Source organism: Protopterus annectens, chromosome 3.part1 (genome assembly GCF_019279795.1).
Source record: "Protopterus annectens isolate FY-2018-M chromosome 3.part1, PAN1.0, whole genome shotgun sequence".
Classification (NCBI taxonomy): domain Eukaryota; kingdom Metazoa; phylum Chordata; order Ceratodontiformes; family Protopteridae; genus Protopterus; species Protopterus annectens.
The window spans coordinates 387,379,075-387,397,882 of NC_056732.1; the positions used below are offsets into that span (position 1 = coordinate 387,379,075).

The 18,808-nt window shown below is 42.0% G+C and overlaps 1 protein-coding gene across 5 annotated transcripts in view; it reads left to right on the plus strand.

Annotated features, from left to right (window-relative positions):
- The window catches only part of OSBPL3 (oxysterol binding protein like 3), a 2,414,360-nt gene that overhangs the window by 1,711,100 nt on the left and 684,452 nt on the right, over positions 1-18,808 (plus strand). For all 5 annotated transcript variants that reach the window (XM_044066857.1, XM_044066855.1, XM_044066859.1 and 2 more), the window contains one exon: positions 3,768-3,902. In XM_044066857.1, the coding sequence (XP_043922792.1) occupies positions 3,768-3,902 (135 nt within the window). The remainder of the gene's footprint in view (positions 1-3,767; positions 3,903-18,808) is intronic.

The following is an 18,808-nucleotide window of genomic DNA, read 5'->3' on the forward strand; positions in this document are numbered from 1 at the left end:
GAATTCAGTGCGGTTGAGAGGTATGCCACGAATACACTTTTTCAAATCCTCAGTGTTCTACATCTATTAATGCCTAAGTATATTTCATACTGTAATAGTTGCCTCTGCTTTCTTATGAATGTAATCTAATTAGGAAATTTGTGTTTAATTATGTATTATTTAATGTTTGTTTATATATACAGTGGATATAAAAAGTGTACACACCCCTGTTAAAATGCCATATTTTTGTGATATAAAAATGAGACAACAATAAATCATTTCAAAACTTTTCCCACCTTTAATGTAGTCTATAACCTGTACAATTCAATTGAAAAGCAAACAAATCTGTTAATAGAAAAAATATAAAAAAATAAAAAACGTACAGTAAGCTGGTTGCATAAGTGTGCACATCCTTAAACTAATACTTTGTTGAAGCACCTTTTGATTTAATTACAGCATTCAGTCTTCTTGAATAGGAGTCTATCAGCATGGCACATCTTGACTTTATATATATTTGCCCACTCTTCCTTGCAAAAGTGCTCCAAATCTGTCAGATTGCGAGGGCATCTCTTATGCACAGCCCTCTTCAGGTCACCCCACAGATTTTCTATTGGATTTAGGTCTGGGCTCTGGCTGGGCCATTCTGAAACTTTAATTTTCTTCTGGTAAAGGCAATCTTTTGTTGATTTGGATGTATGCTTGGGGTCATTGTCGTGTTGAAAGTTGAATTCCTCTTCATCTTCGGCTTTCTAGCAGACACCTGAAGGTTTTAGGCCAAAATTGACTGGTATTTGGAACTGTTCATAATTCCCTCCACCTTGACTAAAGCCCCAGTTACAGCTGAAGAAAACCAACCCCAAAGCATGATACTGCCACCACCATGCTTCTCAGTGGGGATGGTGTTCTTTTGGTGATGCAAAGTGTTGTTTTTGCGCCAAACATACCTTTTGGAGTTGTGATCAAAAATTTCAACCTTGGTCTCATCAGACCATAACACATTTTCCCACATACTTTTGCGAGACTTGATGTATTGTTTTGCAAATTTTAGCTGGGCCTGGTTGTTTTTCTGTGTAAGAAAAGGCTTCCATCTTGCAACCCTACCCCTTAGTCCAGACATATGGAGAATATGGGAGATTGTTGTCACATGTAGTACACAACCAGTACTTGCCAGAAATTCCTACAGCTCCTTTAGTGTTGCTGTAGGTCTCTTGGCAACCTCCGTGACCAGTTTTCGTCTTGTCTTTTCATCAATTTTGGAGGGACGTTCAGTTCTTTGCAATGTCACTGTTGTCCCATATTTTCTTCACTTTTTGATGACTGTCTTCACTGTGTTCTATGGTATATCCAATGCTGTGGAAATTTTTTGTACCCTTCTCCTGACTGATATCTTTCAACAATGAGATCCCTTTGATGCTTTGTAAGCTCTTTGCAAACCATGGCTTTTGCTGTAGCAGGCAACTGAGTAAATGTCACTAAAATCCTACTAGGACAGCCAAATTTTATTTGGGGTTAATCAGTCTCTTTAATTGATGGCAGATGTGTACCCAAGAAGACCGAATGTTGTAATTAAATCAAAAGGTGCTTCAACAAAGGAATAGTTTAAGGGTGTGCACACTAATGCAACCAGCTTATTGTACATTTTTTATTTTTTATATTTTTTCCCCTAAAAGATTTGTTTGTCAATAGAATTGTACAGGTTATAGGTCACATTAAAGGTGGGAAAAGCTTTGAAATTATTTATTGTGGTCTCATTTTTTTATATCACAAAAGCCTGGCATTTAAACAGGGGTGTGTACACTTTTTATATCCACTGTATTACTGAATGTCTGTTTAAAATGTTTGTAGTATGTTCCAGGTTTTCTACCGGGGCCTCCTTTGAATAGAGGCTTTTGACTAAACAAAGTCAGACAAACCTAGTAAACAGAAACAAAATAAATAAAAATGAAAATATGTAGCCACAACTGCTATTGGCTGTAGAATACATTCATTTGCATATCATCTACCAAGTTAGAGCAGCTGTATGTGTTGGAACTCAGACCTTTATTAATACTAGCATGTTAACATTACTTGCAGCTAAGATGTATCTGATGTGGCCAGCTGTCTCAGATGTGCCTCTGTGCATGTGATATGCCTCTGCCTTCTGGAAGATGGTCCAAACCCTTGTTATAAATTACAATTTGGATATAGTTTCCAGGTCCAGAGCAGGATTCAGCATGTGTATCGTGTGTGATGTGCTTTTTTAAAGTTCCACTTCATTCCTCTTCTGTCCCAGTGGTACCTTTTTCATGACAGATACAATCCTGTTTGCACTGTTGCAAATTTGTACTTCACTCATTCAAGAGTCCCTAAATGCAACTTCTACTGGACAGGGCTGCTTCACAGAGGCTGGCGTAGTTGCCGGGTGTACATTCTGTAGCAGTCATTATTCACAAGCCTTTTCAGTCACTAATGTGTAATCTACCATGCCATTCTATTGGATATCTTGCTAGGAATTTCTGGGCTAAGTTTTTAATTTTAAAAGAATTACTTCTCTCTTCCTTGGAGATTCTAGCCTAAAAGAACCAATGAGGAAGGGAACTGCCTATTAACTTTTAGTCGTCCAAATATCCAAACAACAAGAGGATAGCCACCTTATGGAAATTGCTTTACATTTTGCCACTGCTACACCACCTGGTGATTTGATGTTGTACTTGTCTTATTGACTGAAAAACTCAGAAATTCGTTGTGATAATAGTGCATCTTGTTTGTCTTTTATTTGTGATGCAAGTACTGTTTAGTCTAGTCAATAAAGAAACATGGCAGCAAACAGTACTAACTGGTCAATAAATATTCATCAACAAGATTTATAATGTGTAGTCTGTGGTGGTACACCAGAAATATTTAACATGTAATTGTACATTATGTATATCTTTTGCAAATTATTAAAGAGTAGAATCATTTCTGTTCACTAAAATCTTTCATTGCTTGCTTTGTATCTTAGGAGAGCTGAAGTAGTTATGTAGATTAGTTTTCATTCAAACTGATCCTTTAGTCAGCAACAGGCTATGTGTCAATGTTCAGATACAGTGGTCACCTGAAAAATAAATGTGGTTGTGACCTTATGTGTTACACATGCATGTTAGAAGCACTCTTTGCAACAACTCAGTGTATACTTGAGCGTTGCTCGCATGCAGAAGCGGCCTTAGGTGAACTGGTGTCCTAGGCAAAAGGGCTCCACGGCGCCCCCTACCACAACATCTGGTGCCCTCATCCTGGTCTACCTATACCAAATAAATACTAGAAAAGCGCCCCTGCTACAGCGATGCCCTAGGCGGCCACCTAGTTGGCCTATGCCCTGTGGCCTTAGGTGAACTGGTGCCCTAGGCAAAAGGGCTCCACGGCGCCCCCTACCACAACATCTGGTGCCCTCATCCTGGTCTACCTATACCAAATAAATACTAGAAAAGCGGCCCTGCTACAGCGACGCCATAGGTGGCCGCCTAGTTGGCCTGTGCCTAAGGCCGGCTATGCTCGCATGCCCCATAATCCCTAGCATAACTAGAAAAAAATGTGAGGTAACATAAGAGACAGGAGTAATCTGTGGCCTGGTACCTAGCAGAACATAGACCATTTGTAAATTTCAGGCACCTTAGTGGGCATCTTCATTTCTGAATACCTGGAATTAGTGTGAAAAAATGCTTGCAATTTTTGTTCATTTATTTTTGCACTAGTACTTTGCCAAATCATAGTTAGTGTCATTCTTTTGCAGGAAATTCTAATTTTTCTTTTTCTTTTTGTAAAACTAATAGGAAGACACAACTGAGGGTTGCAAACCCCTTGTTCATCAGGCCTCCGATGAAAGTCGAACATCTATGACTGAATCTATGTCTGAGTTTTTTGATGCACAAGAATTTTTGGTGTCTGCTAGCTCTTCAGAAAATGAGGTCAGTGAAACATAACTGTTAAGTTTAGTAAGAGATGTTTTATGTCATTCTGTTTAGAGTGAGGGAGTGACACTTAATACAAGTACATTTGTAAAAGAGAGACTTAATCTGATTAAAGTTTTTTTTTCTTTTTAGTCTTGAGGCTGAAATGTACAGTGGTCATTAAAAACAAATTAATGGGAATCCTGATGCATTATATGTATATTCCAGTACATTTAAATGTCTATCTTTTTTACTTGACTTTTGAATTCTTGACAGGTGCCATCAACAATGTTCTAACCTACATGTTGGGTTTGTTCCCATGATTTAAAGTTGGATTCCTAAAGCAGCCCTTGTTTTACCAGGAGTGAGCATTCATTTGATAAATAATTACTCTGTGACTTTGTTTTAGTTGCATTCTTGTGATGTAAAAAGTACAGTTTTGTACTGTTACCATAAATGTAGATGTTCGAGTGTGTTCACTGTTGCAGTCATGACTGCAGGGTTCTTCCTGCCAGCAGCAGCCCTTGATCAGCCAGAATCCCAAAGTCTGGATTGGGCGTCAGCTGAGATCGCTTTTATCCTGACGTCAATGCGCCAGGAAGTATAAAGACCTCAGCCGACACCATTACCCCAGTTTTTCTTGCCCCAGATGTCAGGTGCCCAAAACCTCACCAGCCAAAATACCTCATAACAGACAATACTCAAAGAAAAAAACAAAAGAGGGGGTAGGAGGGGAGGGTAACTCAGACTGCAACAGTGAACACACTCGAACATCTACATTTATGGTAAGAGTACACAACTGTACTATGTCATTCATGGTTCACTGTTGCAGTCATGACTGTAGGGTTGAGTCCCAAAGCTAAGAAAGGGTGGCTGGAGGAGAAACAGAAGGAGCGGCCACAAAACTTTGCAAAACCGCAGAAGCAAAACCGGCCCTAGATTTAGAATAGAGAGGGAGGTTGTAATGCTTAGAAAAAGTATGCACAGAACTCCAAATAGCAGCCTCTAAAATATCCTTGGTAGGAACCCCACAAAGAAAGGCTGCTGAAGTAGCAGTAGCCCAGGTAGAATGAGTCCTAATATTAACAGGAACTGGATTGCCATAAAAAGAGTAACAGAACTTGACGCAGTGGGCAATCCACTTAGAAATAGTTTGCTTAGTGATTGTTTTCCATAGAACAGTAGAAGCATAGGCGACAAACAATTGGTCAGATTTCCTGAATATCTCGGTCCTGTCCAGGTAAAAATGAAGCTGCCTGTGCATGTCCAAAGAGTGCAAAAGACTTTCTTCCTCACTTTGAGGATTAGGATAAAAAGTAGGTAATGAATAGTCTGATTCAAGGCCACTGCCGAAACCACCTTAGGCGTAAAGGTGGGATTAGCCCTTAGGGAAACCCTGTCCTATTGAAAAATAATGAAGGGTTCCACAGCCATGAGTGCTTGCAATTCCGAAATTCGTCTAGCAGAGGTTATAGCTAAAAGAAAAGCAGTCTTCCAATTCAAAAAAATTAAATCCATGGAAGCTGCAGGTTCAAAAGGAGACAAGGTTAATTTTTCCAAAACATAGTTAAGATCCCAAGTGGAAACAGGTGCTCTTATAGGGGGCCGAACATTCTTAGCCCCTCTAAGAAATTGTTTAAGTAATGGATGAGAAAAAATCAGAGGATCCGTATCGTAATGTGCAGAAATAGCAGAAGCATGAAGCTTGATAGATGAAAAAGATAGGCCCATATGTAACAACTCTGCCAGATACTTTAAAATCAGAGGAATGTTCGGAACAGTAGAATCATCACCTTGGACCTGATTCCAGGAGCAAAATCTTTTCCATTTACCTGCATAAAATTTCCTAGTGCTGGGCTGTCTAGCTTCAAGGATTACATCCATTACCTGTTTGGAAAGAGTAGAGGTGTTTACAGACCCTGGATCTGCCAGGCAGCTAGATTCAGAGTTTTGACATGACTGTGCAGGATCCAGCCGTCCTGTTGAGACAGTAGATGAGGGATTTGAGGCAGAATCTATGGAGGCTCCTGAACTAGGTTCATCAGAGTGGAATACCAGAATTGTCGAGGTCAATTGGGAGCCAGTAAAATCATTTGTGGTCTGTCCTGTTTTATCTTCAGAAGTACCCAAGGTAGAAGAGGAAAAGGAGGAAAAGCATATACTGAGAGGTGTTTCCAACTGAATGAGAGAGCGTCCACTTGCCATGCTAGTTTATGGTAGGTCCAGGTGCAGAATGTTGGAAGTTGATGATTCTGAGGGGATGCAAAAAGATCTATGTCCGGACATGCCCATGCCTGTACTATCATCCTGAATATCTGAACATCCAACATCCATTCGTGTGGATCCGAAAGTGTCCTGCTCAATGTGTCTGCCAGAGCGTTGTCTTTTCCTGGCAGGAATTGTGCCTGTAAGTGGACTCTGCAGGTCAGTGCAGTGTACCACAGAGCCATGGCTAACCTGCACAGGGGGCAAGAGTGAGAGCCCCCCTGCTTGTTTATGTACCACATCACTGTAGTGTTGTCTGTCTTTATCAACAATTGCCCTGGTAGAAGAAAGTCCCTGAAGGCTATCAGAGCATTCTGTACTGCAAGCATCTCCATCAAATTTATGTGCAGGTGAATTTGCTCCTTTGTCCAAACACCCTGAAGACATCTCCCGTGCATGTGGACTCCCCAGGCATAATCTGAAGCATCCGTTGTCAGAACTTGGTTGGTTGGTGGAGGACAAAAGGCCTCCCCTTTTTCTGGAGACAGGCTTCGGCCCACCAAAGAAACTCTTGCTGTAGATAAGGCAAAATCGTGATTACTGTTTCCAAACTGTGGTAATGCTGACACCACACACTCTTGAGGTACCACTGTAGTTTCCTCATATGCAGTCTTGCATATGGTATTAGGAAAATGCAGGAAGCCATGTAACCTAAAGCCTGCAGAACCTTTCTTGCAGTCAGCTGTTTCATTGAAGCCAGGTGTTGGAAAGAAGAAGCTAGTTGTGCTTTTTTGTCTGGTGTCAAGGAAGCCATCTGGGTTGTAGTACTCAGAAGAGCACCCAGGAAAGTAATCTGTTGTGTGGGCACCAGATTTGACTTCTTTAGCTTCACTGTGAATCCGAGGTACTGTAGAAGATGCTGCACAAAAGCTAGATGCTGAAGTAGAGTGTCTTTGTCGTTCGCTTGAATAAGACAGTCGTCCATATAAGGGTATATTTGAATCCCCTTCTGTCTGCAAAATGCCATTACTGGTGCCAGGCACTTTGTAAAGACCCTGGGCGCAGTAGATAAGCCAAAGGGCAGCACAGAGAACTGGTAATGCTTCGAGCCCGCTTTGAATCTCAGATACCTGCTGCATTCTCACCTTATAGAAATATGCAGGTAAGCTACCTTTAAGTCCAGAGTCACCATCCAAGCATTCTTGCCCAACATAGGCAGCAGCTGCTGCAGAGTGAGCATCTTGAATTTTGGTACATCTAGGAAGGTGTTTAGTACGGAAAGGTCCAGGATTGGTCTCCACAAATTTTCCTTCCTGGGAACCAGGAAAAGTCTTGAATAAAAACTTTGCCCTATTTCTAAATTTGGTACCAATTCTATGGCCCTCATAGCGAAGAGGGACTGAACCTGCAGTTGTGCCTCTGCCCATTGATGATGCGGCAGATCTGGCCAACTGTTCGGTCTTGGCAAGGTGTGGAAATTAAATCTGTAACCTCTTGAGACTATGTCCAGAACCCATTTGTCCCGGGTTATGTGGCCCCAATTTTGATAAAAAAGAGAAATCTTTCCTCCCAAAGGTGCTTCCAGGAGAGGAGCCGCTGAAACCAGAAAGGGAGAGTCATAAAGACGGTTTCCGGTAGGGTTGAGACTTATCTTCACCACCTTTGAGAGAGGGGGCAGGCCACTGCCTATTCCTAAAAAGGGTTTGTGCCTGTCCCCTACGTCTGGAACGCCTGAATCTGCTTCTCTGAGGCCTGTCCAAGCTTGGAAAGGACCAAGGTTTAGCTGGCCAGTGCCTGCTAAATCTAGGAGGTTGCACCTGTAGAAAATCCTTAACCATCTGCATAGATTTGGCTTTGTCCTCCATTTTCTCTAATACCTCTTCAGCTTTGGCCCCAAACAAAACATTGTGCTGCAAAGGGTCATCCAGAAGTTTGGCTTTAACCTGATCCGGCAAGCTTTGTTCCTTTAACCAAGCATGTCTTCTAATAACTGCGCCATTTGTCGCAGCGCTACAAGAAGCTTCCAAAGAATCAAAACCACAATGCAGGGTATGTTTACCCACTTGTTCAATAGCATGCAATAAATCCTGTAACTCCTTGTCATCCGCACCAATAGAAACAGCTGACATCTTTTGTTTAAATACAGACAAAAGGTATTGCTGATACTTTAGCATATGAAATTGACAGTTCAAAGCTCTAATAGACAATGTAGCAGAAGTATAAACTTTTTTACCCCATCTTTCCAAAGCCCTGGACTCTCGGTCAGAGGGAATAGGATGTTTAGCAGAGGCCGCCTTAACACCCTTAGGTCCCTTTGAAAGTGTTTCTGGATCAGGTGAAAGATTCTTAAAAAGAAACTTGCGAGAATCTGGAACCCTATAATACCTATCAGGTTTGACCGGAGTAGGGGGAAAAGAATCAGGAGAGAGGGGAGCTTCTGAAAAAACATCATCTACAATGTCCAATACAGGAGGAATAGCAAGAGGCTTATGCTGAGGGAGAAGAAGAAAATACCTAAGCCTTTTCTTGGTTACAGAGAATTCCTGTCCTTCCCAGTGAAAATGCTCCCTCATATCATGCAAAGTTTCACCAAAAGAATAATCCTCAGGAGGAGAGGCTGAAGGAAAGGAATCTTCAGCATCAGAATCCTCATAAGGAGGAAAGGAACAATCGTGCTCAAGGGAAGAAGCAGAAGAAACAGAAATTTGGTCTGAAGAATCATAATCGGACTGTAATCTAGGCTTTTTCTCAGGAGGGGGATGAGAACCCCTGATCATAGATAACAAATCTTCAGCCATCCTAAGCATCTGCCTTTGAGGCCTAGGACCCTGATCAAAAGGCGTCTGTGCTTGCCATTTCTTTTTAGCTGGAGCCGTAGTCATTGTCTTAGAATGCAAAACTGAATCCATATTTACATGAAGCTGTGAAGGCCTGAAAACTCCCTCAGAAGCCGGTACCTCCCTACCGGCTCCGGACCCAACTGAGGGAGTAGTATCCGAAGGTCCATTCCCTGGCAATACTGAAGGCCCCATCAGCTCCACACTGGAGTTGGTACAGGCAGTTGGTTCAAAAGAGGCGGACAACAGAGGCTGCAAAGGCGCCTCACTGATGACTGACAAACCAGCAACTGGCAATAACTGAGTAATATCCTCTGCTTTGGACCTCGGAGGCCTGTCTTTATCTTTGCGCCTCTTACACCAGAAGCCGGAAAAGAATCCAAAGACATATTATAATTAAACCTTTTAGCAAAATAGTAGAAGGCAAAGTTGTACCTACACCTAATAGTACGCTGATTAAATCTAGCACAAAACCCACAATTAGCAACATCGTGGTCAGGCCCCAGGCAGGGAATACAATAAGAGTGAAAATCCCTATGAGGTATTTGTTTCCCACAAGAAATACAATTAACTTTTTCTGACATCTGACTGGAGCAAGAAAAAGACCTCCCCAACGGGGTACTTATCTTAAAAAATGAAAAATCCTGGAAGTAAATCCAAAAACAGACAGGAGTAGGCCGACCGGCATCAGCGAACTGCTCAGGGCACCGCTCAGCAAAAAAGACTGGGATAATGGCGTCGGCTGAGGTCTTTATACTTCCTGACGCATTGACGTCAGGATAAAAGCGACCTCAGCTGACGCCCAATCCAGACTTTGGGATTCTGGCCGATCGAGGGCTGCTGCTGGCAGGAAGAACCCTACAGTCATGACTGCAACAGTGAACCATGAAGGACATCTTTCAGATTGCTGTTACCAAGGTAGACAAAAACAAATCTGAAGGAAGTTTAGTAAGCAGTACCTTATTCGATAATCCAGATACAAAGTTTAAATGCATACCTGTATAACTATGTAGCAGCATAGATGTTTGTAACTGCTGCAACAACTCATATACATGGAGTGATACACTACAAAGAGTAATATACAAGTGTGGAGATTTATTTTACATGGGAATTTTGACACCACACCTAATCACTTCATAGTTCTAGAGTCTGTAGTCCATTCCCAATAGTCTGTTGTTGTTTGTGTGGAATCTGCATGTTCTTCTCTAATCCTTCATTTCTTTGGATACCCCAGATATTCTTCGTGTTTCACTATTGCAGTCATTACTTGTGGGCTATCCCTGCTGTGGTAGCCCTCCATTGGTCCAAATACCAGAATCAATGTTTTTGTGCACCGGTTGCCGTTGCCTGTAGTCTGATTTCAGGTTGACAGTGCTCTAAAGCAAGGCAGCTGCCATCATTACATCAGTCTTTCTTGGCATGGAGCCTGTAGCAGAAGCAGTTCACACAAGTGCCGGTCAGATGCTACCAGAAGTTGAATTTCAGCAGAAAACATCTAAAGCTAAAGTAGCTCGTTGGGGACCCTTTTTCCTTGCTCTAACCGATGTCCAAAAAAGTTAACAATTGTCTCGCCTGTGGAAAGCAGATTCCACACCGAGACTTTCATTCTTACTGCATCACTTGTTTAGGCCCAGACCATGATGTCCCTCGTTGCTGGTTCTGTGCTCTCTTTAATCCGAGAACCATTCGCCGTAGAGCTCTTTTTGTAGACAATTATTTTTGTGTTCTGTCTTCGAATTCCGATATAGCGTCCGTCAGCCAACAATCTGTCGACATTCCAAAAAAACATAGAGATAAAGACAGAGACAGGCCACACAAGGCTAAGCCTTTCAACAATGCTACCGCTATGCAAGTCATCAATTCTCCGGAATTCAGTGAGGCGCTTTCGCAGCTCCTGATGCCCGACTCGCTTTCTATGTAGGCCTGTGCCGAGACCTTTTGGAGTCTGGTATGCATCAGAAATCCACTTAGTCTTCCGAGCCTTTGGCTGTCTCTGCCTCAGTTGAGTCCAGAGCCAGCACCGTCTTCGAAGAGGCCTTTCGCATTACCAATTCTTGATAAAAAATGACATCTTCGCATCCAAATACCACTTTTCAAAGACTGACAGATTCTCTCAGGCCTAGAAGCAAGGCCACTCCTAGGAAATCTGCTTCTAGCCACCATCTTGCTACTGCTCCCCCACCCCAAGCTCAATTGCTTAAAATGGTGGAGAATCTTATCTCCCTTATCTGAGGTGCTCAGGCCCCCACTCCAAAAAGGAAAATGCATCCTTCTCCAGAAATTATGACAGACCAAGAGTCTGAGGAATCTGATTATTCTGCTTTTGAAGAAGAACAGCATCCCTTAACTGTTTATGAGGATTCAGATGCAGAGGAAGCATCCCTTCTGCCTCCCCAGCAGAAGAGGACCTCTCCTTTGGGGAAACCCTTCACTCCCTCAGGGAATATTTTCAGTGGGAATCTAAAGACTTCCCACAGTCAAAGAAACGACTTAGATAGTTTCTGGACCTGCCCCAGCATAAACCCCTGGCCATCCCACCTATTTTGGAAGTGGTGGATGATGTTTTCCATGAATCCAGAGTAGCCGCTGATGCCCAGCCTCCTGCTCCAACTAAACCTGACCAGTACTACCGAGTACCGGATTCTCACAAATACTTGCACAAGAATCCTGCTGCAGACCCTCAGGTCATTACACACGGACCCATAGGAGCTAAGAGTAGTTCTGCCAAGAATCCTTTCCCTTCTGACAAAAACTCCAAAGCTCTGGACAGATGGGGTAAGAAAGCATACACGTCTGGAACCTTAGCTATCAGAGCACTCAATTGTCAGTTCCATATGGTAAAATATCAACAACACACTTTGGAACAATTAAAACAGAAGATTGCTACCTCTCCTGATGGTGCCAACTCAAAAGAGCTGTCAGAATTACTACACTTTGCTTGTCAAGTGGCCAAACACTGATTACAATGTGGTTATGACACCCTAGGAGTCTCTAGCAGGGCTGCAGTGACAGGATCTGTTATTAGAAGACATGCATGGCTGAAGGAACAACCTCTCCCTGATCATGTCAAATCTAAACTTATTGATGCACCCCTAGATAAGGAATGCCTGTTTGGGGGAAAAGCAGAAGAGGTGCTTAAAAAGATGGAAGGCAAAGCTAAATCTGTGCAAATAGTAAAAGATTTCTTTCAAGTTCAACCACCCAGATTCAGCAGGAACTTTCCCTCTATGCACTCGGCCTTCCCTGCACCTAGCAGACAGGGCCAAGGTAAGCACTGCAAGGACAAGCCATCCAGGCCTCCATCCCAAGGCCTACAAAGAAGCAAACAATGGACCACTTCTGTCTCTAAGGCATGGAGTTCTAAGCCAAGCTTTTATGGCAAGCACTCACAATGACTCTCCCTCCCCCCTCTGCCCTCCTTTCACTCATCAAAAACTAGGAGGAAGGCTCACCCTCTTCAAGGACAATTGGGTCTCTATAACCAAGGACCAATGGGTCTTAAAATTCATTTCTCAGGGATACAGATTCTCCTTCAGTGAACTCCTTATTCCAAGAGGGTACCCAGACCTCCCCCTAAACCAGTGGGCAGAGGCATTGAAACAGGTCCAAACTCTAATATCCCAGGAGGCAGTAGAACCTGTCCCTCCAGATCAGAGAGGAAAATGTTTTTACTCCAGACTATTCCTTGTTCCAAGAAAAGAGGGCACTTGCCACCCCATCCTGGATCTATCCAAACTGAACACCTCCTTGGTGGCCCCCAGATTCAAAATGCTAACCTTGCAGCAGCTTCTGCCTATGCTTACACAAAATGCCTGGCTTCTGACACTAGACCTAAAAGATGCCTACCTCCACATCCCCATCAGGGAATCGTACAGAAAATTCCTGCGCTTCAGAGCAGGCTATCAACACTTTCAGTTCTCTGCACTGCCCTTTGGCTTATCTACTGCTCCCAGAGTATTCATCAAATGCTTGGGCCTGGCTATAGCATTCTGCAGACAGAGAAATATACAGATTTACCATACCTGGATGACTGCCTCATTCAGGCAGAATGCAAAGAAAAGTTGCTCCAGGACCTTCTCTTTGTCAAATCACTCCTAACTTCCCCAGGGTTCACCATCACCGAGAAAAAAAATCAAAGCAAAACCCCACCAGAAAAATTGTTTTCCTGGAAGCTGTGCTAGACACAGCAACTATCCCCAGAAAAGCAGAGCTTCCTGCCTCTCTACTTCACCCATTTGGCTTCCAGAAGTTACCTCACTTCACTGCGAGGAAGTTCCTGCAAACCCTGGGATACATGACATCTTGCATCCTTCTCATCCCTCTCACCAGGCTTCACATGAGAAGACTTCAGTTGTACTTAAAGAACCTTTGGTGTCAGTACTCTCAGTCCCTAGAGACCACTCTCCCTCTGATCCCTTGTATAAGGGCCAAATTTCTCTAGTGAGCAGAGACCTGTGCCAAGGAACAAGGGTCTTCCCTTCATCTTCCACCCTTCCGGCCAGACCATCACCACCGACACCTCAGACATTGCTTGGGGCACTCACCTAACAGAGAGGTGTACCCAAGTCCCGTGGGAATGCCCAGCAACTTCACTTGCACATCAACCAGAAAGAAATGATGGCAGTACAAAAGACTCTGACTTCCTTCCAACCCCATCTCAGGCCCAGGGGTCCTCCTTATAAAAACAGACAACACAGTAATGTGGTACATCAGCAAGCAGGGGGGCACCCAATCTTACCCCCTGTGCAGGTTAGCCATATGTCTCTGGCTTACAGCCACCTCCATGGAGCTACACCTAATTGCCCAATACTTACCAGTTATCAACAACACACTGGCAGACCACATAAGCAGAAACTTACTGAACCCCCACGAATGGCAGCTCCACAGTGGAATCTTTCTGCAAATCAACCAGGAATGGGGGACCCCAGAAGTGGACCTCTTTGCCTCGCACTTCAACCACCAGCTGCACAAGTTCTGTACCAGGGAGTATCATCTCCTAGCATGGAAGGTGGATGCCTTGTCCCTGGAGCTCCCTCTTTGTGTATGCATACCCTCCTTAGCCTTATTCCCAAGGTTCTGATCAAAATAAGAGAGGAGAGACCAAAGGCCATCCTCATTGCTCCATATTGGCCCAGGCAGCATTGGTACCCCTTATTACGCAGTCTTACAGCCCCCAAAGCTGCTTCCCCTGATGTCAGACCTCTTGACCCAGGAGAGGGGGAAGGAACTGCACCCAAACCTATAGACTCTCAAGCTTTCAGGATGACTTATACACTAAAAACTAACAAGGAGTCCCTGTTAAGCAAACAGGTCCTGGACATCATCACATAGGCCAGAAGGCCCAGCACAAGAAAATCATATGCAGGAAAATGGAAAAGATTCTGCTCCTGGAAACAATCAAAAGACGGCAGTACCTCCTAACCTTTCATCCCTCTCATCCTGGATTACCTAGCAGAGTTGCTCAATAGTGGCATCTCGTTCTCCTGTATTAAAATCTATGCCATGGCCATCTCTGCCGATTATGATTGACACACCCTTCTTCTCTCATCCTTTGATTAAGCAATTCCTCAGAGGGGCTTCTAATATCAGGCCTGCCAGAAGGCCTCTGACACCACCCTGGGACCTGAATTGTGTGTTAGAAAAACTAACCTTATCCCCTTTTGAACTTGCCGCTTCAACAGAATTGAAATACCTCTCTTGAAAGACTGCCTTCCTACTAGCTATCACCTCAGCCAGAAGGGTCTCAGAACTTTAAACTCTCATGGCTGTCAAGCCATTCATAATTTTCCATGCAGACAGAGTCTCCCTGAGGACTAACCCCTCCTTTATGCCCAAGGTGGTATCTGATGTGACCCTTATCCAGGCCATGCACCTTCCCACCTTCTTTCCCAACCCTCAAAACAAGGGGGAAGGAATTTTTCACTCACTAGACATGCACAGACAACTCAGATACTATCTGGACCATACTAAGCCGTTCAGGAAAACAGACCAGCTTCTTGTAAGCTTTGCCCCAGGGTCAGAGGGGAAGGCCATCTCCAAACAAAGCATTTCCAAATGGATTTCACACTATATCCATTTTTGCTTCAGACTACATAGGAAACCCATACCTAAGTCTATCTGTACCCACTCCACTAGGGCAACCTCCACTTCCACTGCCTTCCTCAGAGGAGTACCTACCCAGGGACATCTTGGAAGTGGCCACCTGGACCTCTGTCCATACCTTTACAAAGCATTACCACCTACCTCTCTTTTCTAAGTCTAGGGCAGGGTTTGCCTCTGCAATTCTGCAGGGCCTCTTGTCCCATACCTAGGATTCAACCTATCCTTCCACCCTTTTCCTCAGCTTTGGGAATCCTCCCACAGGTGATGACTGCAACAGTGAAACATGAAGAACATAGTACAGTTGTGTACACTTACCATAAATGGAGATGTTCAACTGTATTCACTGTTGCACTATTGGTTTCCCTCCCTCCATCCCCCATTTAACATCTTCCCCTAGGGGGACACAAGCTTCCCAAGGTGGCTTTTAGCCACCAGGGCCACTTCTCTCTTTTCCCTTGTGCTTCTGATGGGCTAGGGCAAGAAAAACTGATGTAATGATGTCGGCTGCCTTGCTTTATAGCACTGATGACCTAACATCAGACTACAGGTGATGACAGCAGGCACACACATTGACTCTAGTATTCGGGCTGACCGAGGGCTACCACAGCACGGTTAACCCATAGGTGATGAATGCAACAGTGAATACACTCGAACATCTACATTTATGGTAAGTGTACACAACTGCACTTTTCTTTCCACTTCATTCATGTATTTTACAGGTAAGTAAACTGGACTGCTCTTCTTTTCTGTCATGATCTAATTACAGTAAAATTTATATATTTCATAAAACATTAAGTAACAGTATTAGTTTTCAACATTTAAATACAAAGGTAAAACTATACCAGTATGCTATAGTATATAATAATGTTAACATTCCTGAAGATGCAGAAATATTACATATCATTGAATATTTGCATATCAGGTATATGAATGTGTGTGTGTATATTGTGTGTATATATATATATATATATATATATATATATATATATATATATGTACAGTGGATATAAAAAGTTTACATACCCCTGTTAAAATGACAGGTTTTTGTGATCTAAAAAAATGAGACAACAATAAATCATTTCAAAATTTTTCCCACCTTTAATATGACTTATAACCTGTACAATTCAATTGAAAAACAAACAAATATGTTAGGGGAAAAATATAAAAAAAAATGTACAATATGCTGGTTTCATAAGTGTGCACACCCTTAAACTAATACTTTGTTGAACCACCTTTTGACTTAATTACAGCATTCAGTCTTCTTGGCTACACATCTGCCATCAATTAGACTCTGATTAACCCCAAATAAAATTCAGCTGTCCTAGTAGGATTTTCCTGACATGTACTGAGTTGCCTGCTACAGCAAAAGCCATGGTTTGCAGAGAGCTTACAAAGCATCAAAGGGATCTCATTGCTGAAAGGTATCAGTCAGGAGAAGGGTACAAAACATTTTCACAGCATTGGATATACCATGGAACACAGTGAAGACAGTCATCAAAAAGTGGAGAAAATATGGGACAAAAGTGACATTGCAAAGAACTGAACATCCCTTCAAAATTGATGAAAAGACGAGACGAAAAATGGTCAGGAAGGCAGCCAAGAGACCTACAGCAACACTGAAGGAGCTGCAGGAATTTCTGGCAAGTACTGGTTGTGTACTACATGTGACAACAATCTCCCGTATTCTCCATATGTCTGGACTATGGGGTAAGGTTGCAAGACAGAAGCCTTTTCTTACACAGGAAAACATCTAGACCTGGCTAAAATTTTCAAAACAATGCATTAAGTCTCCCAAAAGCATGTAGGAAAATGTGTTATGGTCTGATAAGATCAAGGTTGAACTTTTTGGCCACAATTCCAAAAGTTACATTTGACTCAAAAACAACACCGCATCACCAAAAGAACACCTTCCCCACTGTGAAGCATGGTGGTGACAGTATCATGCTTTGGGGTTGCTTTTCTTCAACTGGAACTGGGGCTTTAGTCAAGGTGGAGGGAATTATGAACAGTTCCAAATGCCAGTCACTTTTGGCCCAAAATCTTCAGGCATCTGCCAGAAAGCTGAAAATGAAGAGGAATTTCACCTTTTGACATGACAATGACCACAAGCATACATCCAAATCAACAAAAGAATGGCTTCATCAGAAGTAAATTAAAGTTTTGAAATGGCCCAGCCAGAGCCCAGACCTAAATCCAATAGAAAATCTGTGGAGTGACCTGAAGAGGGCAGTGCACAAGAGATGCCCTCGTAATCTGACAGATTTGGAGTGCTTTTGCAATGAAGAGTAGGCAAATTTTTCCAAGTCAAGATGTGCCATGTTGATAGACTCCTACTCAAGAAGACTGAATACTGTAATTAAATCAGAAGGTGCTTCAACAATGTATTAGTTTAAGGGTGTGCACACACAACAAAGTATTAGTTTAAGGGTGTGCACACTTTGCAACCAACATATTGTACGTTTTTTATTTTTTATATTTTTTTGTTTTTCAATTGAATTGTACAGGTTATAGGTCACATTAAAAGTGGGAAAAGTTTTGGAATGATTTATTGTGGCTTATTTTTTTATATTACAAAAACATGGGATTTTAACAGGGGTGTGTAAACTTTTTATATCCAGTGTACATATATATACATGGATCTGCTTTCAAATCATGAATTCTCACTATATCGAAATTTATAAGACTGAGACAAAAAACACCAAAGGTTTACAATCCTGAAAGTTTAAATAATCGAAATTCACATTGTCAAATGTCCTATATGCTGAAGTTCACAATATCGAAAAATACACCTCAGAGATTTTCTTCCTTTGTTTCCTCTAATTAACTTTAACAAGTCACTTCAATAATAAAAATCTACAGCAAACACCGTACTTCTCTTACTTGTGCTAATACATATTTGTATTACAACATACCATCTGTTGATATTTAATATTAGTTATAGTTTGCCTTTTTCCTCTAAATAGTGTGATCTCGGAGTTGGTATATTTAATTTGTGGGGTGGAGTGGGGGGCAAAGCACCCCAAAAGAGTGGTGCAGGGGGCCTACCCCCTGCAAAAACGGAGGAATAAATGTAATTGAATTTGTTTTGACATTCTGACCTTCTGTTTCCACCTGTCATTTACTCAGGTTATGCCTAGTTTTGCGAGACCTGCCTATGAGGTACTTTCCTAAAACACAGCCTGCTCTTCCTATAGTGTTAAACTGTTCATAAGAGATGAATAAAGGTGCAGCAATAAACAGTATAATAAGTTTTAACATACCGTACTTGTTTGAAATGTTGGTATATGTTGTGTACTGTGAAAGATGACTTCTGACGTTTGGCAAAGGGCATAGTGCATACATTTAAAGGGGTAATCACGTATTTAGAGATCTTTTAGTATTTTCGTATTTTAATGCATTTTCCAGTATGTGAAGGTCGATCAGTTAAACTTTCAGGATTTTCACAACAGTTTATTTTGTTTTCTTTTCTTTTTTTTGCTTTTTTTATCCATAGTTTTTTAACTTCGAACAGGATGGTTCGAACATTCCATATTCGACTATGTGATGTAGACATATATATATATATATATATATATATATATAAAACACATACACACACACACACACACACACACATGTATATGTGTGTATATATATATATATATATATATATATATATATATATATATATATATGTATATAGACACACACACATATGTATATGTATATATATATATATATATATATATATATATATATATACACACACGTGTGTATATGTATATTTATATATTTATATAT